The following is a 27,077-nucleotide window of genomic DNA, read 5'->3' as shown; positions in this document are numbered from 1 at the left end:
TTCCTATGCTTGAGCAGTGGCGGGTGTCCACGTTTTCTCCTTTGTGGAAGACTTCCTGCTCACTGTGTTTTGTAATACAGACTTGAAGGTGCTTATTGTGTTTCAACTGGTAGAAAATGATTTTAAAGACTTTCATGTCCTTCTGATGTGTACATTGCGTGGTAAGTGGAACACCTTAGAAATAGTTCATTAAGTAGATCCAGATTTCCTGGGTTTAATCTATGTAATTTTGAATATATTAAACGTTTTCTATTGATGTACTTTTAAAAAGATATTAGAATTAACTACAGCTTAAAATTGTATATAAATTAGTGGTAGTGGTAAATTGCATCTGCTCAATAACTTCCAGAAAGAAAAAGATTTGGAAACTTCTTGTGGACTATTTGAGATAGTGATCCTAGTTCCCCCTCAGCAGCATAGAGATGTAAGGTCCATTGCAGCACGAGAGCCGGAACGAATGTGTTACCTGGGCTTACAGGAAATGGAGCCTGAAGTTTCTGTATGTTCTTCAGGTATTTACTTCATCCTGACTTCTTGCAGCTTAACTTGCCAGCACTGTGGGAGGTAAATTCTTTGTAAAGGTGACTACCATATGGAAAAAAGAGATAGAATAAAAGCCATATCTGAAAAGACTATAAAGCAAATCATTATTATAAAAGGTACTTAATCCATAATATCTGGAAAATGCTTACTTTTTATTTTTGTATGCTTTCATTTTGCATAGGGAAGAAATCACTTCATATTGTAACTGATCATAAGTTAAAATTACTTTAGATTAGCTTTCCTTGTATCTGCCCCAGTGCCAGTGACAGCAGTGTACTTAAAATAGGTTATATGACTTTTTATTCTCTGAAGTGGATTGTATAGACATCAAAACAATTCCACCTGAATCCAACTTTCTAGAATGACTTCAGTACCTTACATAGACTGCTCATATAAGAAGGTTTTTCCTCCCTCAGTGCATGCTGCTGCCATCACCTTGATAACATTACACTGATGGAATCATGTGAACAGTTGAAGGGCATTCAAGTTTGCTGAAGGTATTGATAATTTTTGTTAATGGTTGTATCTCCTAAAGCAAGACTTCTAGACATTACCATGCCCTCTGAGCTGCGGGAATTCAGTGGCTCTTTTTTGGTGTACCACAACATTTATCACTAGTGATTTGTGTTCCCTAGCTTGGAACCAGTTTTTTAGGTTGAAGAAAACGTAGTTGTTAGCACTGTGTACCAATTGGGGTACATTCTAAGAAAACAAATAAATACCAAATTTCAATAGACAAGGCTGTAGTGTCCACTGTAATTTGGGGAATTAGGTTGCTTTTCTTCTGTGCAGTGAGAGATTTTAGCTGATGCATGGGACTGTTCAATGTGACTCTATTGCAAAAGTGGCCAAACTTCCTGACTAGAATTCATCTTGCTTCCTTTTACCACCAATAGTTGTATTTTGGCAGTTCCTGGACCCCAGTTTGGGATTATGGAGTGGCCTAGTGAGAGCAAACCTCAGTCTGCATGTGTATGACCAGACTTCGCGAACGCAGATTTGGGAAGGGCTCTCCCCACGTGGGTGTGCCCTTCCAGCCTGCGCAGTGGATGTTTTAGGTGAGGCACAGCGTGCACAGAACTGGCCCCACCATTTAACTCCTCAGGTCCATCTGCCATGGCCGAGCGAGCTTGGACAGTGATGGTGAAGTCCTTGGGACTGTCACAGTACCTGGTACTAACCTTGCTTGGCATCCGAGATCTGACGGGATGGGATGGCAGGGAGGCATTGAACTGCCAGGGGACGGTCCCCACTGAGACTCGAACTCACGACCTTGGGATTCAGAGTCCAGAGTGTTCTCCTTTACACCATGGGACTGCCCCTGGCATGGTAAAAACAAAAGCTCAGCTTTGCCTTCTCAGTCGTAGCATCATAGCACATGTGCCTTTTAGAGGCAGGTTTCTAAATTTGAAAGCTTACCAAGTGGACTGACTATTTCATAGTACTTGTGAATATGTCAGTGTTTGTTGTTGTGAGCTTTTTGGTTGAGAAGAGACAAGGCTGTAGGTTCTCAAGGTTACCTTACTCAGCACATTATGATGTAAAGACATTGATTTTTACCTAATTGTTGTTACTGCACTTAACTGCTTGAATATGGTCTTGTTACAGATAAATTGAATTCCTCTTAATACAGTGACCAGATGGATCAAAGAAAAATACCTCAGAATTGAATTACAGGTACCTCAGAATTGAATTCCTCTTAATACAGTGACCAGATGGATGAAGGAAAAATAGTCTTCTGTTTTCCAGCTACTTGAGTTTGTTGTTTGTAACAACGTGATTTACTGTGAAATGTGACAGAAGGATCTCTCTGGACACTTTAAAGATAGCTGGTAGGCATAGCAAAATGCATTGTTTGAGGCAGGTTTGCTTGTTTACACTGAGACATTACCAAGCTCGGATCCTGTGTAGTGATCTGCTTTTGGGCCAGATAAGTAGCTGCACCCATGAAAGGAATAAGGCCAGACTTTCAGAAAAGCACGTGGGACTTGGATTCAACACGCTGTGGCAATTGCAGAAGAAGAAGTCGTTTCTCTTAAGGAGTACTGACTATGTAAGAAATCACTCTCAGTTTCTTACCCTTTGCATTTTGGCAGAAAACAAGATGGAACACATGGAAGATGAGGCCATAGTGGACATCTTATATAGTATTCTGAGGTAAAGAGTTTAAATTTAATTCCACATATATACATTTTGTATTTGGTAATAAAAACAGGTGGAATTTTGACTACAGAGCCATCTTATAAGGACATTGGGAGACTGCCCTATTACACTTTCTGTACTCTGTGTGACACAGACAGTGTAATGTCCTGTGCCTTAGTTTTTGAGATACAGGCAGAACAGATCTGTTTTGCATTCCCAGTAAGTATGTCTCATTATGAGTTATGATTTTTAATCCACAAATGTTTATAATCTGTTTGACTGGAGGAAACGATGGCAAAGTAAAACATTACGATAAATAATGCAAGGACATATGTCTTATTTTTTTATAACTATTGGAGCAAACTTTAAGCTATTATGTCTTTCTTTTGAAGGCTTAATGTTGAAGACCATGATTCTCTAGCAGAAATGCTGGTTACAGAAGCATGGAAAAGATTAGAAAGGCAAGTACTGTATTACTGTGCTTTGTGAAAGGTGTAAGTTGCAAGAATAATTTGCTTCACGTGAGGTTACACAAGAGTTCTCAAAGAGTATTTATGTTTAGAACATGAGCATTTTACTTGTCAGTTGTATGTTTGAAGATTCTGACCTTATGCATACAGATGTTGGTACACAAATGCTTGAGAGATTCAGATACTGGGACAAACTTTCTGAAATATAATGTCAGTGTAGATTTACATGTTTGAAGTAAATTACAGGTTTTGATATTTACACTTTTATCACAGTGCTTGCTGTCCAGCTCATAAATGGTTGGTAAACCTATGCATATCTCAATTTTAGTAAAAACATTTTGTATTAAGACAGCAATATTTTCCCTTCATGCATTTTGGTTTTGTTTTTGTTGGCTTGTTTTAATTTCTGGTTTTTTTTTTTATATTTTAGTTTTCATTCTGTAGTCTTGAGGTATGGCAGAAGACAGTGTCAGTCTTGGCACCATCATCCCAGAATTGACTCTTTCAGCTTAACACATGGGGCATCTTGACAAATAAATACAGTGTAGCTTGAACACAAAATGATGATCAGATATTGCTCACATTCATTTTATCTATTTCACATCATTGCTTGAGAATATAATCTATAGATTTTTTCAGGCTGGTCTGGCTAAGTGAAGAACAGCTGATTTTTGTAGAGTTCCATATGTGCAACATACTTTAATATTAAACATGTAGGTGTTTTGCTGAGGTATTTTGTTACCTTGTTTTGTAATTTGACTGTACCCTTGCTTTTTATATAGTGGTTGAAGTAAATTTTTGTCTTTAATTATTCACTAGAAATAAGAGGTAAATATTCTGTCTGTATGTCTTTGATATCTTGACAGACTCAGTTTGCCAGGTTTGTCTAAATTTGCACTGTGCTTACACAAGCAACGCAGGCATTTCAGTCCCATAATTGGCCAAATAGCTCATATTGTGGACATGAAACTGGATTCTATATGGGATATAAGGTAAGTGTTAGAATGAAGCTGAGTAGCAGGAGAAGCAATGTCACAATTACCGTGCTGCCTTAGCGGAACACTTTCCTTTTTTCTCAACTTTTCCTCAGTTTGGGGTTTGTAGGAAAGAAGTGTTTTGTATTTGTGCATTGTTTGACAAGTGAATGCATTTTCCCGATGACTTTACAAAGAATTTCTTTATAACCAATCTAAATAACTAAAACTACTGTTTGATTGTTCAGATTGGTTATAAAGATTTAATTAATTTCCACTGTCCTACTTGCAGTAGAACAGTATAGCAGACATTTAGAATCAGCTTTATCCTGATTCTAAATTTAACTTGGATTTTATAATTTAGAGGCTGTTGAGTCACCAGATGTTTTTCTTCTCTGACATTGATAGTTTCTCTACTATGGCATGGATTTATTTTTCTATTGTGAATAGCAATAAGAAGTTTTAAAGGAATATTGTGTTTATTTATCTTTAGAATATTTTTTTTCTAGTCAAGTTGAATTAATGAATTCTCTTGCTAGCATGTCTACAACATTACCCTAATATTAGAACCACCTAAACCACAGCCCTAGTCTAAGAAATCAAAGCTTCTTTTTATGTGCCTCTGTTCCCTTGGGCCATTATAGTGAAGGCTTCTCTTTCTTTTTTCTGCTTTTTACAGCACCAGCAGTCCCAACATTTATTTTTGCAGATGTGAGAAGCCTGCTTATGAAACTCACTGAATGGGACTGCATTCCTTTACAAAAGTGATTCTCCCTGCAGTCCTGTGTTTTATCCTTTCTTTAGGAGTGACAATGACTCTTCTCCCCATTCTGTCACTTGAGAATTATTGGAGTTTCTTTGGTGTCCATTGAGCAGTAAAAATATTTCTGCAAATTTGAATCAGGCAAATCACATTCTCGCTGTAGGCAAATGCTTTTATCACATACAGCTTTGTAAAGAATGGCTGAAAAGTCTAAGTTGTTTCAGAAGTTCACTGAAAGCAGAATTTTTACTGTAGAAGTTTTTGCTCATCTGTTTTTCTGGCATTAGATTTAAAATTCCTTTTTACGTAGAAGGCAGCAGTACCTTGACTACTATTCCCTTTGTATAGTATATTTAAGAAATCTAAAATTTATTGCTTATTATGTTCAATGCATAAGTGTAAAATCTTTTGAATTTTTTAGGATCTTGTCAGTTTTGATGATCAGCATATCTGATGTTATCTCACAGAGTTTTCGAGACCGATTACTACGCAAGGCTGAACAGCTCTTGGAAGAAGAGAATGAAGAGCACTTCAACTATGCCAGAAGAATGCTACAATTTCTTCAAAATGTTAAACTGAAATATCATCCATTGCTAGAAAAATGCAACAGGATTTTCCTTAAAAGTGCCTCCCGTCTTGATATACACACTATTAATAGTATTTTTGGACTGTATGAGCAGCTGGGTTTTGACAATGCTGAATTCCGCTTGGTTGCTAAACAGCTGCTGCCTGAAACTATTGATGATTATTACGATCCTGAAACCTTTGCAAAATTATTTTTTGCTCTTGGGCCTATGGCAGGATCCAAGGTAAGAGAAAGGTAAGTTTATTTAATGATTTTGACTTATTTATGGTACACATTTTCTTGCACAGAAATTAAACATGTAGTGGTGTTTGCAGGAGTTTCCGAGCCCATCTGTGATCTGAGTCCTAAGTTTCCTGGCTGTAACTTTGTAGCAATGGATGACTTAATTATGGAAACAAAGCAGTTTGTATTAAAACAGTTGCTTGGAAAGCTGAATCTAGCAATCAAGGGGCGTGTGAATGCTGTTATGCAAGACCATCTTGTAGCTCTCTCTCTTAGACTACAGCCTTCCCTTCACAGTGGATGGTAGTAAAAAACTTTTATCTTTCTTCTGACATATGTGCAGTGGTATGTGTTGCTTTTTCCTTTTTAAGACTGGCAGTAGCTGAAACAGAGTTCACAGAGATCACAGACTATTCTGAGTTGGTAGGGACCCACAAGGATCATCAAGTCCAACTCTTAAGTCAATGGCCCACATAGGGGATTGAACCCATGACCTTGGCATTATACAACCAAGTTTTAACCAACTGAGCTAATCCACAGCCTGAGTCTTGTCCTATACCAGATTGCTGGCATCCTGTTCTTCATGAAAGGCCGTCAGCAGGGAATACCTTGGCATTTATTTAGCAATTAGAGCATAGTATTGTGTGATAGACTTTTTTTTTACTCTGCCTGTTTTTCTTTTTGCCACAAAATCCTATTTGGGGGGGTGGTATTACTCATGGGTCTCTCAAAATCTGTAGTTTTAGTCAGAATTTGCTTTAGTAATTACAATGAGTCATATTTTCATACTTCATGAACATCTGCCTCTATTTAGAGATTTGGATATACTGCAAGCCTATGTTGTTTTTTGGCATAGCTGACTTAGTTCCAAAAGCTTTTCCTAGATTTTGTTTTTTAATTTATTTAATTTGTGGTAAACATTGGCTTTATCTACCCCAGAACCAGTTCAGCTCATGTTTGATTCTGTTATCTGTAGCTTGCTGATTGATCATTATTGTTGAATGTCTTAGAATAGCTTCCCTACTTCTTATCTACTTTTAGAATTGTTGGACTGACTGGTTTTTAGCATCAGAACAACAGGCACTGATCCAACACACTCACACCCCTTTACCTGTGCTATACAGATCAACTCTTTAGAAGAAAAGTCCACAGAACAAAGGTCTCTAGTTTGAGGACAGTTGTTTTCCTGTATTTTCTCAAGTAGTCTTTCAGTTCTCCTTTGCAGATGAAGAAAATTGTTGAAATTTTTGCTAGAGATTTTCAACTGTTTTTCATTGGAAAATGTGTTTTCCTCCTTAGGTTGCTAGCAATTGCAGCACACATGGCAGAAGAATTTAGCAGTCACCAAATATTGGTGATACTGAAGACGATGCAGAAAATGAAATGCAGAAATTCTCATCTACTCGAAAAGTAATTTTTTTGATACTACTAAGAAGGTGTATTCTCTAGGTGAACTACTTGCATTTAGTGTGGGAAACTGTGTAATATCCACTAAGCAAGGAGTGAAGGGTGCATCACTTGCACACCACTGCATATACAGTGTAAATAATTAGCTATTACAGATTTTAGAATATTGCAGCTTGACCCAGAATTAATGGAGGAAATTTAGGAATTTCAACCCTACCAAGTTAATGTCATAAAATATCAGGCTAATTTGCAAATACATGATCCCACTGCAGTCAACTTAGCCCATGGCAGTTACTGTAAACTCAGCAGAAAAAATAGAACGTGTCCACATTTTCTGCAGTTCTAAACTAAACATTGTTTATAGGGAGAGGTAGTATCTATCATACAGTGAAGGAAAAAGCAGTTGATGTTTTAGGCACTGAAGATGTGGCATTGGGTATATTAGAGATGCAGCAGAGTTAAGTGCAGGTTGTGAGCAATAACTGGTTTGAAGGTAGTTCTATGAACCAAGTAGATCCTTGGCAGAAAAAGGATATACTTGTGTACTATGGATCAAAGGAATACTAGAGGTGAATTCATGCCTTTTGTCCTTGAATCTCACTGTCTGAAAAGGGCCTAAAGGTGTTATCTTTCCCTACAAATCTATCACCCTCTTTGCAACTTTAGACCAACAGTGAGTGCCATGGCGCTTAATCTGGTCCTGCTGTTATAGTTTATTCCATTCTTGGTCCACTCTAAATTTAACTGATTGTGAAATCTGCAAGAGAAATTATTAGCATGAAGTGGCTGATTTGCTTTGAAGAGGGTTTTAATCTTGCAGTTCACTAAATGGAGAGAGGCTGCTGTGTCTTTGGGGAACAGTGCCACGACTGGTGTGGAGAGGAGGGCAGGTGTGTGAAACCCTCCACACAGGTACTGTGTGCCACAGGACTCCCCTTCTTCATGTGGGATGTTGGGGTTTTCAGTATCTTTTGTAGTAGCTTAATACCATGTAATCTTTTTCTTTTTGTATTCAGAATGGCTTCTGTTTTGCACAAACACTTGGATAGCTATCATGTGTTACAGTTGGTAAAGTTAACACAGTACCTGACAGGGTTGTGTTGCCACAATCTGGAGCTGTTTGCCAAACTGAAAATGCTACTATTAGGGTGAGTGTGTATTCTTGAAATTGTAACTATTTAAGTATTACACAGTTCTCTACTTAGGCTTTTAAATTACAACCAGAGATGCTGAAGTGTTTTGTTTCCATAACAAACTGTTACAAGTCCTTGAATCTTTTAAACACATAAATCGAGGATAGGAAGTGGATGTTATCTTGTTTATAGACCTAACAGTATCTTCTAATAGATATGATTTCTTTCAAAAATAATTTTTTGCCCCTTATTCCTTGGCCACTGCAATATAATGACTTTTAAATGGCAGGAAATTTTGATTGGTACTTTCTAGAAGGTGCAGGTAATTATGTCATCTTTGATGTTTGCTGGAAGAAGTAATGAAAAATAGTAAGAGTGCCTTGGTTGGGACAAGTGAAAGTGTGAAGCAGAAGTACCCTTCTTTTGATTGAAGAACTGTCCAGTTAGTTCTTAGACTTGTACAGTGGCAACAGAAAGGGAAACAGTTTCTGGAATTGCTGGAAAAGAGATCTTGCTTCCGTTGCTCAGCCTCTCTATGAATGTAGTGCTTTGGCTGTGCTTTTTTATTGCTGATCGTGCCTTTGTTTTCCTCAGGCACCTCAGAACCTGGTGCTCCCCAAGACAGAAATCACAGAAATTAACCAGGCCCAGAAACACACAGATACCCTTAACAAATGTGGACCTTCTGGCCTTAGGAAGGGCTTCCATGCTTACCAGTAACATTTAAAGCCTCACCAGCTGACTGAGCTGCTCCCTGTCTTCTTCCATTTTTTCAGTTTGAATAAACTAAAAGGAAGAAGTTAATCCTAATAAAAAAGCTAACTGTGTGAATTTCTACCATGTCATTAATATTCTATTTATTTTATATTTGATATGCAGCTTCTGACTTCTAAATTGGCATTTTCATACATGTAATTGATTTTTTTTTTAAACATTTGCACTTTTTCACTACTGATGGACTGTTGTTATTTCTACCTCTCTTCCAGTCATTTAAAATCTAGTGTGATACCTGCTGATACTGCAGCCATCATTCGTGTTCTGGCCACACTTCCCTCTTTTCAAGTGGAGGAAATGATTATAAACAAAGCAGCAGCAGTTCTGCCTCAGTGCAGGCTTCATTATTTGAATTGCATTGCTACAGCTCTTGTCAAATGGAATCATCATGACCAGCTGCACTGGCAAAACAATTCTGAGCTGTGTGCAAAGGTTCTGCAAAAGCTCAGTGACACTGGATTTGAGAGGATTCAGAAAGCCAACAACTTAAACCTTCTGTTAGAAGAACTTACACATGTGAATGGAGAGTGGTTTGAAGAAGTTCTGAATGAGGAAATTATGGCCATGTGTCAGCACTTGATAGACCAAATAACATGGACAAATGTATTACCATTGTCTTCTTTTCTCAAAAAAACAAGCCACCGTTGTCCTGCATTATTTGACAGAATAGCTTCTGTCACTGTTGAAAATATAGAGAAGGTATTACAGTTTTTCTTTCAATCTACTGTCAGTTATTCAGTGCAAAAGGACAGGTTGATGTGTTGATGTGTTTCAGAGCACAGTTGACAGTGTTTCCAAGACTTTTCTTCAGGGTACTTGATTTGAAACTCTTTTTTCACTCAAAGTGGTTTTGCTTCTATGTATGTTATTTTGCACTTACTTTCATTAATTTTCATTTCTTATTTTATTGTGCAGTCAGTGTTAGATCAGGCATAATCCTTTGCATTCAGCTGTACATTTGATCATCTTAAATTTTTTTAAACTCCTTTATGAACAGCTGCATCACCTGGTGTGTATTTTAACATTACTCATTGTTGTGGGGATTTCGATAGCCTGTCTTTTTTGTCACAATTACTCCTTTTTCTTATTGTCTTTCTTTTGCCCTCATTCTCAATCTGGTGTTTATATAAATCTTTGATTTTTATCCTATTGCAGTTTAGTTTCTTTAAGAGCATTTATTGCAAAACCTTTTTAAAGGGTTCCTTAAGTATATGGAAACACTTGGATCATCTGTCCTAAATAGATTTTAAGTTTTATCTATGACTGCAATTTTAATTCTTTCTGCATGTTATTTTTTTATTATTTTCTCCAGGAAAAGTTGACCAAAAAAATTCAGAAAATAGCTCGTCCAATTTTAAATCTCCCAATTCTAAATGAATTATGAAGCTCTTTAGTGTAAAGCAATATTATGATATTTTGCAGTGACTTGATTTAAGTTGTCTTTTTTTTCCAGATCTACCCCTCTGAAATCTACTTTATTCTTCTCCTTTTCTCTGCTTTGAATTACGACCATGAAGGGTTCTTTAAGAGTTGTATCCAACATCTTACTTCTAACTTGAGTAAGTGAATTAGATAAAGATATTCTGACACAAAATTAGTGTCACTGGAAGTTAGTATTTTTACTGAATGAAAATGGGAGTGGAATGGAACTTAATGTTAAGCAAAGAAAAAGTATGTATGTTAATACTTATACTCTGCCTACCGGGATTAAACCATTATGAAGATTTAATGTTGGAGTTTGTTTCACCCTTTAAAAATTACTGTTAGTAAGGGGCTAGCAAAGAGTTTTTAAGGTAGTAAAAAGCAAATGAAAATTCTGATTAATTCACTGTGCTGTTATTGAGTAGAATTGTTGTGGTCTCCCCCAACGAATCATCATTTGTAAATACATTTTGTGATTATCACAGAGAAATGGTTAAAGTTGTAGAGAAAATGTGTAGAAACTTGTGTAGTACATGAAGAGAGAAAATTAGACCATGTGGGAGGCCAGGGGAAGGGCACTGCAAATCCTTTCAACTTTGTCCTTTGTTGTTAATATGGATTTCTGTCTGTTTTTTAAAGGATATTTTGAAATTTATCACTTGGTGCTGCTTGGTCATGTTTTGGCAGTGGCTGGGTATTTTCCTCCAGTTCTGATAACGACAATATTTAACGTTTCTTTCCTCAGCAAATTGGATGCTCAACTTAAAGGTAGATATGTAGCGTCTCTAATGAATTTGATTGTATAGCATTTGGCATAAAATGCATCTGGGAACCTACATTTGACTTGAGAAGTAGAATTACTCTTTATGATTTCATTTTCTGGAAAGACCCCCTCTATATAATCTAGTCATGATTTGAGTGCTAAAAGGGAAGGAGTGAACAAAATATGTGATTTGTTTTAAAAGTACAGACTTTTATTGCAGATGAGAGAAGGTTATATAAATCAAACTTTATAGTCAACTTACTGCACTCAGTATTTAATAATTCTTCAATTCTATTGGAAATAAAATTACCTGACTGGTGTTTATTCCTAGAAATAGTCACAAATCTCAAGAAATAATGTGGGATTTTTGTCTGCAAGAAATGTGTCTTACCAGTCTCTTCTCTCTAAATAAGAGATTTTGTTTTGTTCCTCTCCACTTGTGTGTTTTTTGCTGTCAGTGCACTGTTGCCATTTTGCCTTCAAGTACTTCACTGGAAGTTAAATGGTAGCAGCAATTTCCATCTTCTGTTTCGTTGTTGTCCTTAATATTGAACAGAACTATTATTTTTCATTTTTTCCTCAGGGATTTTGAGCACCTTTCTGAAATTCTGCAGCATAAATTTTTTAAATGCCATAGTATACAGATACTTGCATTTCTAGTAAAGAATTCAGAAGTAGCTATTTAGGTCAGTGTGTTGGATTTTTCACATTTAGGTTCACATCTTTGTTTGTTTGTTGGTTTTTTTAATCAGTCCTGCCTGATACCCTAAAGCAGAGGGTCTGCTCTCAGCTCATGAAATTGAACAGAGCAGTCCGTCTGGAATGCCCTGAGTTTCACATCCCTTGATTTCATGAGCAGTACTGCCAACGTGTCTTTCATAACAGTAAGTAACTTAAGAGAGGGAAACCTGCTCTTGTTACTAAGAATAGTCTGTTTTCAACAGTCTCTTAGATGTTTCTTCCCAGACTGTCATATTGACACTACCACAAAATAGAAGGTCAGGAAGGCACAACTCACTCATTGCTGAGCATGTCGTCTTGAAAAGTGCAACCGGTTAGTGGTGCAACAGAGAGCAAAGCAGTTTTCCTTGTGATAATTCATGTAATAGAGATGGGATTTTTCTTTGTAAGGAATAAAATTTAAATAAACAGAAACAATGTATATGGCGTGAAGGATGGAAAGGCAGGAAGAGGATCATTAGGGTTGTCTGCTGGAGGAGAAGGGTCACTTTACTCCTTGCTTCACTTAGAAGACTGGACATTTTACTTAAATTTTTCAATATGAACATTTTTACTGCTTGCTTTTGAACTTGTTCCTGCCTTCTTCCTCAGAAGAATCAAGATCTGTCAGGGTTGAGAAACAGAGAAGTAGGCTAGTGATCAGTGTAGCAGCTGAGATCTTTCAGAATAGTGATGAATTCAGAAAATCTAGCTAATGCAGAATATCTCCTCCACTAATTCTCATGGGGAGATCTGCTTTGCTATCCATAGAACTCAGCTATTTTGTGTGAGCCTGAAGATGGTTAATGGAGCAAGGTCTTAATATGCAATGGACAGAGAAGTGACAGACAGTGTTGTATACCTGCAATAAAGGCAAGACGAGTAAATACTTAAATGTCTAAACACAATTAAAAGCAAACAAATAGTCCAACAGGTGAAACCTGAAACTAAAGGTTTTGTAGTATATGAATGGGAAAAATCCTGGGATGGAAAGTCTGGATTTGAAATTTATGCTAAATAGCATGCATCTGCCACCTTCCGTGTAAAATATGATCACTTGGTCTCTGAATTATGATGGAATAACACCAGGGATCTGTGGAAAAGATCTAGTTCAGTAGCCTGGCTGTCAAAAATGCAATGTCTCCAAGTGCTGTTTTCAGAATGTTGGCTGTGGAAGCTTTGATGTATGAATCCTCTCTTTTGCTTTTGTAGGCACCAGCCGAATAAACCCGCTGCGCCTGCATGTTCACAGAATGCTGACAGAGATCTTAGGAGGGAGCCAGTACTCCAGAATATCTGTCCTTACACCATACTACTATGAAATAGGTGAGAAGTTAATACTCTGAGGATAGTTATTACCAAGATTAGGAAGCCTGTGATCATGTGGCCATAAGATATTGCAAAGAAGAAACTGTTGTTTCTAGTTTTTAATAAGTTCTGCATAATAAAAATAATGTTGGGTATCTCTAATTATGGTTATCACTTAGTTTTTCTAGAAATAAACACTGTACTGATCAAATTCTTTCACTTCTGTCAGTAAAAAGATTCGTTGTGTTTTCTGGCAGATTTTGAGTGTGTTCTGGATGAAAATAAAAAGCCTCTTTCCTACATGGCTCAGAATATTCCTCTGGATAATGAGGGGGCAATACACTGGAGACATGGCACCAAGGATGAAGGGAGAAAGGCTCTGCCACCAGGAGCTCAGAGGTTAGTACACTGAATTCTTGCACATTAGCTCTTCCAAGCTTCCAAGTTAACATTCAGTTTAGGGCAGGTTTTTGATGCTTATGTCCTAAATGTTTGTTGCAACCCTTAGGCTATTTATTTTTCGGTTCCTTTTTCCAAGGTATAAGGAGGTTTAGCCTTTTGGGGTGTGGTGCAGTGGCTGCAGCTGCTTCCACACAATTGCACAGTCATTCCCCTGCAGTGTGATGGGGGAAAGAATCTGATAAAAGCAAGGCAGAAAACTCCTGGGTTGCAATTAAGACAGTTTAATAAGTGAAGACAAGGCAAAATAAAAAAAGGGTAAAGAAAGCAATTGATGGACATGCAATCATTCAGCACCGGCAGACCAGTGCCAGAGCAATTGGCTGCTTGGGAAACATCCCCTCTGTTTTATTGCTGAGCACGATGTTGTATGTGGAATGTTGCCTTAGCCAGGTGAGGATCCCTCCCAGGGAAGGTGTCCCTTCCTGACCTCTTGTCAACGCAGCCTATGTGCACTGTGGGTACAGAGTGAGAAACAGAGAAAGCCTTGGTGCTGTGCAAGCACTCCTCAGTAACAGCCAAAATATTGGTGGGTTATTAACAGTGTTCTGGTGACAAGGTCAAAACACAGCACCCTATGAACTGTTATGAAGGAAAGTATCTCCATCTCAGCCAGATCCAGTACATGTTCTTGAAATATGTTCCATGAGATTACCCTTTCCCTCCCATCTCTTCACTGTAAGCCTCAAAAATGCTGGTCAACTTTGAGAAAAACAGGTGCAGGGAGAAAACGCCTTTTGTAAATCATGTAAAATTCAAGTATCTCTAGATAAATAGAAGGAAAATGTTTTGTCTAGTTTCAGGGATTTGTTTAATTTTCTTCTGTGAATTGTCAGGTTTATCTAGTCTTGCTGCAGCTATCAATACTGAACTAGAAATACCCATTCTTGCTATTCAGGTAGGACCTGAAAGTAAATGCATTTTTGCTGTTTGCAGAATTGCTTTGGAATTTCTTGATTCAAGAGCTTTTAGCAAAGATTATTCACGTCATCTGAAAGGAGAACCTGCATTGAAAAAACGACACCTGGAAATGCTGGGGTACCGGCTGGTGCAGGTGAGCAGTCAGCAACACTGTCCTGAGTTATATCCGTAGTGCAAAATGGTCCTTTTTCCATGCAGCAGGTTGAGAGACAGTTGTTACTGTTAAAAGCACCTACTGGGTGAGAGCAATTTTCCTATTTAGGTAGGAATTCCAAGCTGTTCTTAAAATGGTTTAAGGACTTCATAGAACCTGCACCTTCTCTGAAAGAGGCTGAAGCAAAACTGAAGTCTAAAGGTCTCAGTCTTACCTTACTGCAGGCAAACTAGCAATGTCCATGTAGCCTGATTAAAGGAGAACCAGTGAAATGAGCATTTCAGGTCAATTCACTAAAGATTTCTACAGCAGAAGACTGAACATAGCCTCAAGTGGTTTTGAGTGCCCATATTGGCATCTGCCACATGGGACAGGGATGCTGTTTGCTGCAGTGATAGTGCTGTGACAGTGGCCAGAAATAATTCACAACCACCAGCAATGAAACATTTGGGTAATGGAGGCTCCTGAATTCAGAGGCTCCTGTATATTTAATTACTTACCTACCCTAATTTACATTTGTTTGGGTTTGTTTTACACAGAATAATCATCCTTTCTCATGTGATACTACTAATACACTATTCAGTCTGATAGATTAACATTACAAACCACAGCGACCTGAGATTATTCTCTCAATCTGAGTTTTAAAAGGTGGAGATGGTGTAATGGAATTATCAAGGCCTGTATTGGGTGGGCGTCTGCTGTACATCTCTGCAACTGTGCTGTTTTTTGGTAACAAACTGACTGTACTTACATAAAGAAGAACCTGACACTGAGAAATGGATCTTGCCAGTATTACAGTAAGCCTAGCTTTTGGAAGGACACACGTGGTCAAATATCTTCAGGTAGAGAACATGAGATATCAGAGAGTCTTTGCTGTGAGATGGTATGTGGCTTACACCTGTATTAACACTCAGCTTGTATGATTCTGTTCTACAGATTCCTCATTTTGAATGGAATTCTATGGTTCTGTCAACAAAAGGTGAACAGCTGGAATACCTGAGACAGCAGCTGTATGGAATACAGTGAGGTCAAACATGCAGTCTGAAAGACTTCTAAAAAACACCTTATGTACCACCAAATGTTTTGTAATCCTGGGATACTTAGTTTCAAAAATTTCTGTCGGTGAGTCAGTGGGACCAAAGCTTGTGGTGGGCATCAAGTGTAAAGAGATTTAATCCTCCATTTGTTAGGGATTGCAAAAGGCAGGTCACAGTGGTCCACAAAGACGTGATAAAGATGATTAACATTTCCCCTTATCTGGATGCTATTATTTAAGCACATGAAGCTGTGGCAGTTTTGCTGTAAAATTACTTATCTCCTAAATAAACAGCACAGAGGCTTAGCCAGACTCTCCAAAGAAAAAGCTGGAAATACTCTTGACTGTGAGAGGAGTCAGCAACCTACTGAAAACTATGTCTGTCCTCCAGCATGTGACAGAATGAGCAGCTGGGCATCAAATAGTATCTGTCCTCTAAACCCAAGGAACTGAAATGCAGATTACTAAGAATAGGGCTGCTTTTACAGCCGTTCAGTTTGCATCTCCCAGAACAGGGGTACTGTGGGGGACTTTGCTGGGGGAGGGTGTTGTATGGCAAGGAACTTCAGCTGCTTCTCCTACCCTGTGCTGTGGTGTGTACAGAAGTATGGCTGAGCCTTCTGGAACACCTTCACATACTTAAAAAACCCACCAGGGTTTGTGCAAGAGCCACAAGATACTGAGATGTAGCAGGCAAAAAATGGAATAGGCAGGAGAACTGTTCACTGTGGAGTGGTTACGGTAGGGTGGTCATACTTGGGAAGTGAGCCCATTTTCAGGGGCAGCCCCAGTGTGCCCACGGCTGCTGGCTCTGCCCATCCTTCACATGCACAATGTGGCGGTGTTTTCTTGCTTGTTTCGTAGATGCAGTAGACATTCTTTTACCACTTCTTTTGAAACCTAGCAGAGGTAAGCAACTGCATTTCTGAACTGGCCATTATGCAGCTGCCGTCACTTCTTTTGTTATTACTATTCAGTAGTAGAAGAAAATATTTATTGATGGAAATTCCAGAAAAACCAGTAGAACTGATGTAAGCTGCAAGGTATTCCCTCCTGAGGCAGCCTTCATGTCTGTGGGATGACTGAAAAAACTAGTAGAGGGTTGTCTAGACACTTAGGGTATCAAATTGACAAGGGCTCCAAGACACAGAAGAGTGCTTTGAGGACTATTTCTGAAAGCACAGCACATAGAAAGACTCCATCACGTTATATTTTGTATAAAACAGAGAAGACAATCATAAATGTAAGTTAGTATCTCAGAAGGTGGGCTATATGTCAACAGGTTTTTGTATGAGTGTTTCTGTACAGATGGCGTTCAAGTAGCAACCTTGCAGACTAAGAAAGGTGGCAGTAGCTGAAATGATCATCCATGGGTGGCCATGTGTTTGAGCCAACCCCTGCTTTTCAGAGTTTTAGCAGTCACTGTGCCACGCCAGCTCTCATCAAATTACATATGGATAAAGTTGTGATTATGCACAATGGGAAGAGGATTAAAACTTCCTGTGAGTTTTCAGAAATGCCATAGAAGAATAGCAAAATAGAAGAGTATTTCGGTAAAATGTGTTGTCTTTGAACCTTTGCAGTCATTCTTCCCAAATTAAATCAGCAAGTGTTAGAGGAGATGGGCTGGTGTAAACAACTGAAGCCAGTGAATGGTGCTAAGATCAGCTGAGGATTTGGGTGCTAAAAGAGAAGACAGAAAAGATATCCCACAAATTAAGTACTGGTGGACAGTAACATACTGAAATGAGCTATGAGGGCTGTGCCTTTGCCATATATTTACCTCGTCTCCTAGGAAGGCAATGCAAGGGGTCATTTGATATTTGGAATTGCTATTGAGTCAGGGTGGGCTTCTTTTCCAGTTTTCCTACTACATCAGTTGTAATTAGATTTATGATACCCTCTGTATTCGATGGAGAAATCCTCTGAAGAGATACTTTACAAAAAATGGTGAGCATGCTCTACTTGAGGAAAACTGAGTGCTGTTTTGGGCAAAGGCTGTACTAAGAAATCTGTGTCCTGTCAATATGATAGTGATGATGAGCTGATCACTAAAAAAAGACACCATCAAGTGAGATACTTCTATAATTTTAAAAACGAAGTTTAATTGTTAAAAGTTTCAATGTCAAAATGCATCAACTCATTACAAGATGAAAAAGTCCTCTCTGCCACGTTTTTACTGATAAACTTATCTAGGACTTTTTAATTAATTTTTTCTATTGGCCTCAGATCTCTGAGAAAAGCTTCCATAAAATATTTGCTTTGGAAATAAATACAAAAGCATTAAAAAAGTGGAAAATCCTTGTTACCAGAAGCCTAAACATAGCAGGTGAAACAGTAGAGCTATTAACCTTACGAACTCCTCTCTATTCGCTCATGTCTGGCACTAATATAGCTTTGGCTGAGACTGGCATTTATTAGGCCACATAGTACTAAGCCACTTTTGTTTTCAACATGCATTTCAATTCCAGGCCAAATTATTTTTTGGGGACTGTGATGAAAATATTTCAAGAAGAATCACTGAAGAATGCAGGATTTACATACATTGCTGAAAGGGGAAGTCCGGCTATACAAACAGCCAATTGGAATAAATTAGCTACCTATTAACAGTTAATTCATGGGCATTGTTTGGAATATAAGCCACCAATATCCTGGATTGTATGAGTGCGAGGAAGCCTAGCTAGTTTTATTTGCAATTTCACAGTGTGAAAAATGGAGTTCTCATCAAAATCTTCATTTACTCTAATCAATATTAATTAGAGCTCTTCAGGATTTTAAATACCAGCAAAAATTCAGTGGTTGCTGGTTAACTAATAAGTATCTTAAGATGTGGACAGACAAATGAACTGTTTAACAGTTCCCAGTATAACTAGCATGCTGCTACAAAACACTGTACAATTTGGGGACATTCTCATGCAACAAAACCAGAAGAGCCTATGGGAACTCCCTCACCATGTTGTGTCTGCCAGCATTTGGTTTACAGTTTTGATAACTTGAAGAGGTTTAAGCGTGTAGCCAGGCAGGAGGCTCCAGTGGCATATCGGATCTCTTTCAGTATTCCAATCCATTCCTTCTTTTCATCATCATACCTGCATTTAAAAAAATCAGGTTAGAAAATAGCTTCTTTGAGTTTGATGCTTCAGCACATATATGTGAAAAGGAGGATAGTGCACCTGTTACAAAGGCTTGTAGCAACCATGTGCTAAAGGATGGCACAGAAGGCTGCTTTTGTCCTCCAGAATACAACAGAAAGATGTCCTTGTGCTCGAGTTGTCCTTTTCCTGGTCCCTAAAGCTTGTAGCTGGCTCTGTCATGTTTTAATTATTCATATAAAGCTTCCACCCTAAGTATCCCTTCTGAATTTCTTCAGATTCTTGCATATAAAATTGGGGTTTTGGGGAGTCTTTCCTAATGCCAATTAAAATGTCAAACTTACATTAACAACTGAAGACTCACAGCAGAGATGTTTCATCACTGATCCTGTGATTAGATTAAAAAAATCTGGGAGATAGGGAGTACTGATTCTCTGGGAACAGTTACTCATTTCACTATTAACACATCAGTATGTACAGGCCACTGTGGATACATGCTTTTCTACATAAGAATATTAAGAATGAATCTTTTTATTGGCAAGGCTAAACCTGCAACTTAGTCTTTTAAAGAAACTGAAGATCATGACTCATACTGGTCAAGTGATTCGTAGGTGGAAGTAGCCATCCAATCCAAGTCTTGTGTTTATTTGTTACTTTCTGACAAACTTTTTTATCTGTCAACAAGTGCCTTACAAACCTGTGCTGTGGATCGAGTTAAACAGAAAAATAGTATCAGCCTCCAGTGTCTACAAACCTCAATTTTAGATAAGGCTTTCCACCAGGAAAGTGTGTCTAAAATTAAACTTACTTCCATATGTCAGTGACTTCACTAGGTGCAAATTCCTTAGATTCAAGCTGAATCATTGCAAAGCCTCCAATAGCATACAAAGCTCCACTTAAGGTGACTAAACTGATGGAACTTCTCTCTTGGGGAAATTCAGGCATAACCTCCCACCTAGAGATGAAAAGAAAGACTCAAGTTTAAATACATGAGAAGTACTGTAAACTGCTCCTCTGGGTGCTACAAATTTAGGAACCAAGGCCACTTGAGTGAATAGTTTAGTAAAAGGAAAAAATTCTGAGATTTATCAGCAGAAAGTTTCACTGTCTTTCACCCCTAGAGGGACTTCTGCATGTCTTACATGACACAATTACACCATGATATCTCCTAGAAACCACTTCTTACAAGTTCCCTGGTCCCATCATCAGTAATATGCGTCATACAGATATATTACTGTTCCCCAGTTATTCTCATTCTTCCCTATAGTTTCCAAAATTCATATTCATTTCAAGTGGCATTGGCATAATAATTTAGCTAAAAAAATAATCACTGGAGCTCGTTAGTATAATTTCAATTTTTCCACCAATCCACACCTACGAACATACAGAACATACAAACATCCTGCTTCTGGATAATCTCAATGTTAAAATTTAATGGGTCTATTCGTCTTTCTTGCTTGTGTGACTGGACTGTAACAAAACAGAGTAAACCAAGACAAGAACCTGCAGATTTTTCAGACCATGAGATGCATATTTCTTAACAATGGAAGAGAACAATGTACTGGACATCATGGCAACAAATAGCCTTCACTTTGCTTTCTATAGAAGGAGTAGAGTTAGAAGTTCCCTCATGGAACTACTTCTTGCATAATACACATTTTGTATTGTTAAATTTTATAAGCAAGTCTCTTTGGAATAGCATACATTTAAGTTAAATCATTTGTTATGAGGATGATGCCTGCGATGCCATGTCAGTGAAGACAGCACAGCCAAGTGTGTTCATGTACAGCAGAAGTGCTTATTAAGGTAAAGGTGCATTCAGGACCACTTACAGGTTTGAGCTGTCATAATACAGTTTTACTGATACTATTTGAAATGAAAGTTTGTAAATAAGGTGATAGGAAGGAAAAGTAATGAAAGTAACAAAAAAAATTAATATTAGAAAGACACATATGCAGAGGCTATAAACTCCTAGAAGTATTTGAGGAATGCTGACTGCAAAAATTCTGGCTGTGTAGAAGTAGAAGAGTATCAGAAAGCATCTAGAGCAAATAAATGAGCTAAATTTCAGGTATGACTTACTATTGTCATTACTCTTTCTATATAGTATTTCAGAGCATGCACATAAATTTGAAGCATTCCTAGAGTTTTCCTGTTAAATAAGCAGAATTATCTGTCTGTCACCAATCAGTGGTAAATCATATTTGCTGTGACAAGGTAAGTAAACAGCAAGATATCACAAGGCCATGTACCTGAAGGACATTGAGCTAGTCCTCTTCAGGCACCTGGTTTCTCTTGCAGAGGTTTCACACTTATTGCCAGTGCTATTTGAACTACACTGTGCCGCCCTTGCCCATTCTCCCACTTCTTCCCTATTATGGCACCACACTTGTTTATGTGGCTGTAGGGCCAAATAAATGGGGAAAGTAATCAGACTTAAAAAAAATTAGAGAGTGGTGAGCATGTGTGCAGTATAGCTGTGCTGGCAAATGCATGTGGGGGCAGGAAAAATAGCCAGAGATGGGCTCTGTAAGCTGCTGCTGTTGTTGCTAAAGATGTGATTGTAGACTGTGTCAGTGGGAGGACAGGTACCTGAACACCTTTGTGACTTATTTCAGAGCTCCTAAAAGCCTAGATGATAAAACACATGCTTAAAATAGCTCAAATATTGCACTCACTTATTGGTGGTCAGATCAAAAGCTTCAACAGATGCAGTAAGACCCTCCTCAGTGACACCCCCTGCAATGACAATCTTGCCCTTATGGATCGCCGTTCCAAACATCGACCGAGGCACTTTCATTGGAGCCAGGTCTCTCCAGTCTCCTTTCTTGGGATTGTATACAAATAGTCTATTAGTGCATTTCCTGGTGAGGAAGAAGAAAACTTGTGATCATTTCTCAGGAAATTTTGGCTTGTTCAAAGTGAGACCTAGTTGAGGTGGATTGTGTGGGTTTATGTATAAAACCTCTTCCTTCTCCTGGAGATCCTTTCTTGTACCTACTTTGGGAATCCTTTTAATGTTTACAAAGCACTAATCACATCCACAGAACTAAATCAAATGTTAAATGCTATTTACATTACATAGGACAGCAATTTCACTACATTAGAGGAGAAAGACAACATCCTTTCTCACCATATTCAGTTGAAATGGATTTGTGGAAGAATATATGGCAAAGGTTACAAAAGAAAGATTCTACTAGTGTTTTGGCTAATTTGATACATTTATATCTTAAAAATCCCCTATACAAACACTTAAAAATTACCACATGTTCAGTGTGAGTGAGAACTTTTATTTTCTTAGTGTTATACCCACTAAGTTATAACAGATGTCACAGGTTAGAAAACTGGAAAAACAGACAGTAATTCCATGGCACCTAGGTATTCCATCTGAAAGGAAAGAATACTTTCAGTGAGGGTCTTGATAGCTATGTGTAACTAATGTGTCTGCAGTGTAAGAAAAACGTGCCTTGGAAATAAGTATGGCAATTAAAATAACAAGTTGGGATTACAATTACTATGCAATTTACCTTATCACAAAAAGATAACCTAAAGACCATAACCTGTTCCCTGCTATCAGTCTGTTAGGAGCCTTAATCCAGAGATGTAAAAAGGGAAACCCTGATTTCTAAGTGTGAGGGCATATTAAGGAACAAACAAATAATATTATAAATTTTGATGAAAGAGACTCACTTATCATCAGTTTTTCCGCCAAGACAATATATTAATCCATTGTTTGAGATAGTAGCATGGCCGTATACTTTGATGGGTAGCTTTTTGATCTCTCCCCATTTCATTGCCCTGGAACAAGAATGTCACTGTTAGGTTCTTTCAACTACCAACAGGCCATCTACATGTCCTCAGTGGGCATAATTAAATTTTGAACATACACAGGGTCATAGCACAGGACTGAATCTAGCGACTCCTCTGTGCGAAGGTCCTTGCCTGCTATTACAAAGATCTTGTTGTCTGACTCTCCCAGCCCGAAGAGACACCTGGCTGATGGCAGTGGAGGAAGGGCAACCCACTCACCAGCGATGCTGTCCAGCTGCAAGAGCATCAAAACAGGAAGGGTTAGGAAAGGCAAAAAGTAAAAATCCACACAATAAACATTGTTGCACACAATTTACCTAATTGCACTCAGTGTCTCAACAGCAGATTTGCTTGCCCAAACAACCTGCCCTTCCCTCATTGCAGCTAATGAATGATGACTTCTACCCGCCCCTGCTTCATGATGTGAGCTCTAGCACAGTCAATGCCACACAGCTCCTTGCATCTGCTCACCCTCACAGTTTCTTTGCCTCTTTATTAAGCTCGTCTTCCTTGTTTAAAGGTCCCTCACTCTCGGTTCCCTCTCCCATGTTGGAAAGAACAAGAAGTTCTCTTCCTGCCCACAGCAGCAGGCACTCCTGCCATTCCACACCTGTACGTTTAGCTGGTTGTGCTCATCGCTACAATGAGATGCCAGACATGCCTACAGTTCTTCAGGAAATATCACATGGCAAGTGACACAGATGTTTGTTCTGCAATCCTAAGAGCAACAGAGGTGGTTTCATCACAAATACCATCAAAAGCTCACAAGATCTCTGAAGACACAATGAATAAAAACTTCACTCTTAGAATAGGTAGGCACTGCAGCTTCCTTGGCAATAAACTGAAATACTCTGGTGGCTGTCTTGATTCACATCTGATATGCTGAAAACAGCTAAGGAGAACAGCAGAAGGAGCACAGAAGAAAAAATCCCCCACAATATTTTCCTAGAATTTTGGTTTTGTTTTTTTTTTAATCTGAGAAATTGCAATTGAACCTGAATGACCTCTAATATTCAAAAAGAGTATTTTCTCACTTACACCGCATATATAGATTTTCTTGACGCTGTGCAGGAAGGGAGGGTCACATGTGAGCTTGCATAAGTGTAAAGGCATTTGACAGAAAGTAAGAGAAAGTTCAGAGTAACTAGTTCTGGGTTTAGCTGAGTGACATACTTCTTCCAGAAGTCTGTTACACAGCTAAGGTTTCCATACTAAAATGCATCTCCCAAAGTTCATAGACCACCCCTATGGGGCAGAAAGTTTTATTGCAACAATGAAATGTAGTTCACGGACACGGATTGCCCCAGTAGCTGGATGAGGCTGTGGCCCTCCTTACAAGTCACAGCTCACTTAGTGCATCACTACTGAAGATGACATATCTCCTGCTGATACGGCATCAACTAGTCAGGCATTTTTGAGCCAGTGGCAGCCTTGTTTTCTCCTGTGTTGAGAGCTACCAAATACAACACTTCACTGCTGGAGAAAGGAAGATCAGCAAGTGAAAGTTGTTTTGGCACCACATTAGTATTTTAGAGGGAACAACAGCCACGTGAGTAATGCAGACAAGTATTTTAACTAAATGGAACAGCAGTAGCAAGCAAGCTCAAAGATGACACCGAAACAGGATTTCAGGAAATGGATGTCAACATATAAAGTAGGATTCCGAAAATGTCATCAATTTTTAATATCAGTCTTGAGGTTTAGTTTTTCAGAGACCCCTTTCTAGTAGCCTGAGACTTAAGACTATTCAGCTCTGGGCTATAAATACATTATGACATCAACATATCATTTATATTAGAAGAATATTTCTGTAACAAGTCTTGCACTTCCCAGCAAACTAAGATTTCCCTCTCATTGATGTAACAAATGTCTTGAAACCAGCTCTTCCACTGCATATGAAATGACAGTGAGCCATGCTCCTAAAGCAATATTTGCATTTCTTAATATCTGATGGCTTTAAAATTCTATCACTGCTTATTACTGTGCTATATTTCATATTGAAACAGGACTTTTACTCTTTTAGACCAACATGCCTATAAGGATGGGACATGGCCAGCAGAATATTGCAGAATTCATCACAAAAGAGTTTAAATATCCCCCAATACATGTAGCTAAAACCACAACAGACTTAATTTATGGTGTAAGCACGACAAATTGTATTTTTTGCTAATCTTCCTGAAATATGTTGTGGAGTTAGAGTTGGTTTTAATCAGGCTTATATTTTTACAGATTTACAAAGATATAAAATTACACTCAGTTGAAACACGGCATTTAGTGTACTGACACTGCCAATCTGCTATGAAAAAAGCCTTCTGACTCTAAATTATGTATTCTGGAATGCCCTTAGGCTTTCAAACATAGACATGATAAAAGGACTTCTGCTGCTTTAGTGTCAGAAGTTGCACTTAAAATATGCATGTTAGTGCTGTCATAAAAGTGTTTCAGATGCAAAAAAAGAAAGACCTCTCATTAGATCTAAACCAGCTAAAGCACCCCAACTTTCACGGAAGTTAACAGAAATACACAAAAGGTATTTCACAAAAATATTACTTATATTTAGGCATCTGTACTATGAAAAATCTGGACCTTAAACAACGAAAGCCAGTATCCAAACAGAATATAGTAATCCTTCTAATATTTGAGATCTCAGGGGGTTGATCTTGAAAAAGAAGATGCAAGTCCCTCAGTTTCATTTCTCTCTCTGAGACAGGAATAGCTCTCCCTAGATACTTGTCTCCATCACCATACAAAGACTAGACGGCTCACTTGCAGAGACTCAAAATAGTTTTCAGTAACCCTTATAAACACCTATTATTGCACCAACAATTATCAAGCTTGTACCTGGAAGAAGTACGACTGGAAAGGCTGATCCTTGTTCTCCTCTTCCACATACAGTCCTCCAACAATGTAGACCTGATTTTGTTTGGTGACTATACTGGAATGATTTCTGGGAATCTGTTCTGCCAGGGCTGCTAGGTAGCATTCATTTTCAAGAGGATCATAAGCTACTGCAGCAGTGTCATTAACTAGAAGAATTAGGTCTTTGACGAACATGCCGTGCCTGGGAAGGTCATTTAGGTAGCCAGGCAGTAAATCTTCATCTCCTACATCGCCATTCACCTCCCCTTTAGTTGACTTCTCTGTGCTTTTGCTAGAGTCTGGCAGTTTTCCAGCAAAAGCATCCTTAATGATCTTTACTTTTTTCTGAAGGTCTGAGTTGCTCTTAATTATATCATCCTTCTCAACCTGTTCTTTGAAATATTTTTCTGGCATAAGACGAAAACGTATGCAGTCAAAAATCTCCCCCAGGCTCTTCACTCTGTTTTCCTTGTCTGTTCGGACCCATCTCATTACTGCTTCAAATACCAGTTCTTCCTTCTCTACATTTAAGCTGTCAGGTGAAATAACCGAGATAAGTTCGTGCGGGGCAAGCTGCATGAAGTCCTCTTCTTTGCAGATCTGCACAAAATGATCTGAAACAAAATCACGGGCAGAAAATGCAAGTCTTGGGCAATCAAGCAGAACACCTAATCGAAGGATGGCCAGACAGTTCCCCACAGCAAGCCTCTTCTGAAGATAGGAGACGCACACAGTGAACACGGAAGGGATCTGAAAGCGGCTGGCCAGAGCAAAAATATCTTGCACGTTAGAATCATTAAGATCAATACTTGCTGAATAAAGGTATTTGACAATCATATCCAGGATGTTTGGGTCAACATTATCTAGAACAACCTCCTTCTTTTTCTCTTCATTTTGCTCAGATAAGAAATACTCACGAAAATAAGGGCTACATGCCGACAGAATCAATCTGTGGCAGGGCAGGCTTCTGTCACCAGCTTTTAGAGAACAATCTACAAACTTTTTCTCTTCGAGGAGTTCCTTGAGGCCATCTTGAAGGAGGGTGGATTGGTAAAGTCTGAGCTCTTCAGTGAGTTCCCTTTGGGAATCCATTTCACAAACACTTGGGAAAGGGGAGGGAGTAGGAAGCTTTAGCTGTTGCCTGCCCAAAGGTCTGTCTGTAAAAAAGGCAGACCAATGTGCTTTTTGCCTTGCCTGAAGCCTCTGCAACTTAATCTCGCTAGCTAAATATAGGTACATACTTCTACAGGTTGGAATTTAGGATGGATGGTTTGGAAAAACAGAGTTGCTCTTGCAGCTGTCAGAGACTGAAAGAAGCAACTGTTGCTCTTAGTCACTATGGTCAGGTTTTGCCATCATTCTCCACATTGAATGAATAAGATTACGTGCAAAGTAGTAAATTATTTGACATGAGTAAGGACAGCAGAATCTGACCTTCAGTGAGACATCTATGAGCAAGATTGTACATATACATGTTACTAAATATTCTGAAATAGAAATATTAATCAAGTTGTCAGTT

General features: G+C 38.5%; 2 protein-coding genes across 2 annotated transcripts; one reads left to right on the top strand and one right to left on the bottom strand.

Annotated features, from left to right (window-relative positions):
- Window positions 1-67: 67 nt before the first annotated feature.
- Window positions 68-23,005, top strand: FASTKD1 (FAST kinase domains 1). The gene is given in 16 exon segments (XM_071561778.1): window positions 68-1,040; window positions 2,152-2,700; window positions 3,078-3,146; window positions 4,022-4,147; window positions 5,314-5,712; window positions 7,000-7,110; window positions 8,124-8,255; window positions 9,227-9,713; window positions 10,468-10,573; window positions 11,076-11,204; window positions 11,952-12,083; window positions 13,132-13,245; window positions 13,485-13,626; window positions 14,623-14,740; window positions 15,698-15,774; window positions 15,776-23,005. Coding segments are annotated over 15 exon segments (2,484 nt in total). The 5' UTR covers window positions 68-1,040; window positions 2,152-2,389; the 3' UTR covers window positions 15,807-23,005.
- KLHL41 (kelch like family member 41) lies at window positions 17,889-26,930 on the bottom strand. The gene is made up of 6 exons (XM_071561779.1): window positions 25,541-26,930; window positions 22,777-22,934; window positions 22,580-22,687; window positions 21,568-21,753; window positions 19,698-19,844; window positions 17,889-18,886 (listed from the first exon to the last, which is right to left on the bottom strand). The coding sequence occupies exons 1-6, from the start codon at window positions 26,795-26,797 to the stop codon at window positions 18,775-18,777; spliced, it is 1,968 nt and encodes a 655-aa protein (XP_071417880.1). The 5' UTR covers window positions 26,798-26,930; the 3' UTR covers window positions 17,889-18,774.
- Between the last annotated feature and the right edge of the window lie 147 nt (window positions 26,931-27,077).

This window comes from Pithys albifrons, chromosome 8 (assembly GCF_047495875.1).
Source record: "Pithys albifrons albifrons isolate INPA30051 chromosome 8, PitAlb_v1, whole genome shotgun sequence".
NCBI lineage: Eukaryota > Metazoa > Chordata > Aves > Passeriformes > Thamnophilidae > Pithys > Pithys albifrons.
Note: the sequence above shows the minus strand (reverse complement) of the source record. Positions and strands in the feature narration are given on the sequence as shown.

Coding starts and splice junctions, on each gene's coding strand:
- KLHL41 (XM_071561779.1), bottom strand. CDS start 26,797: ATGTACCTATATTTAGCTAGCGAGATTAAGTTGCAGAGGCTTCAGGCA. Junction 21,754..22,579: donor GGCGGAAAAACTGATGATAA/GTGAGTCTCTTT, acceptor CTTCCTCACCAG/GAAATGCACTAATAGACTAT. Junction 19,845..21,567: donor TTTGATCTGACCACCAATAA/GTGAGTGCAATA, acceptor TTTCATCTCTAG/GTGGGAGGTTATGCCTGAAT.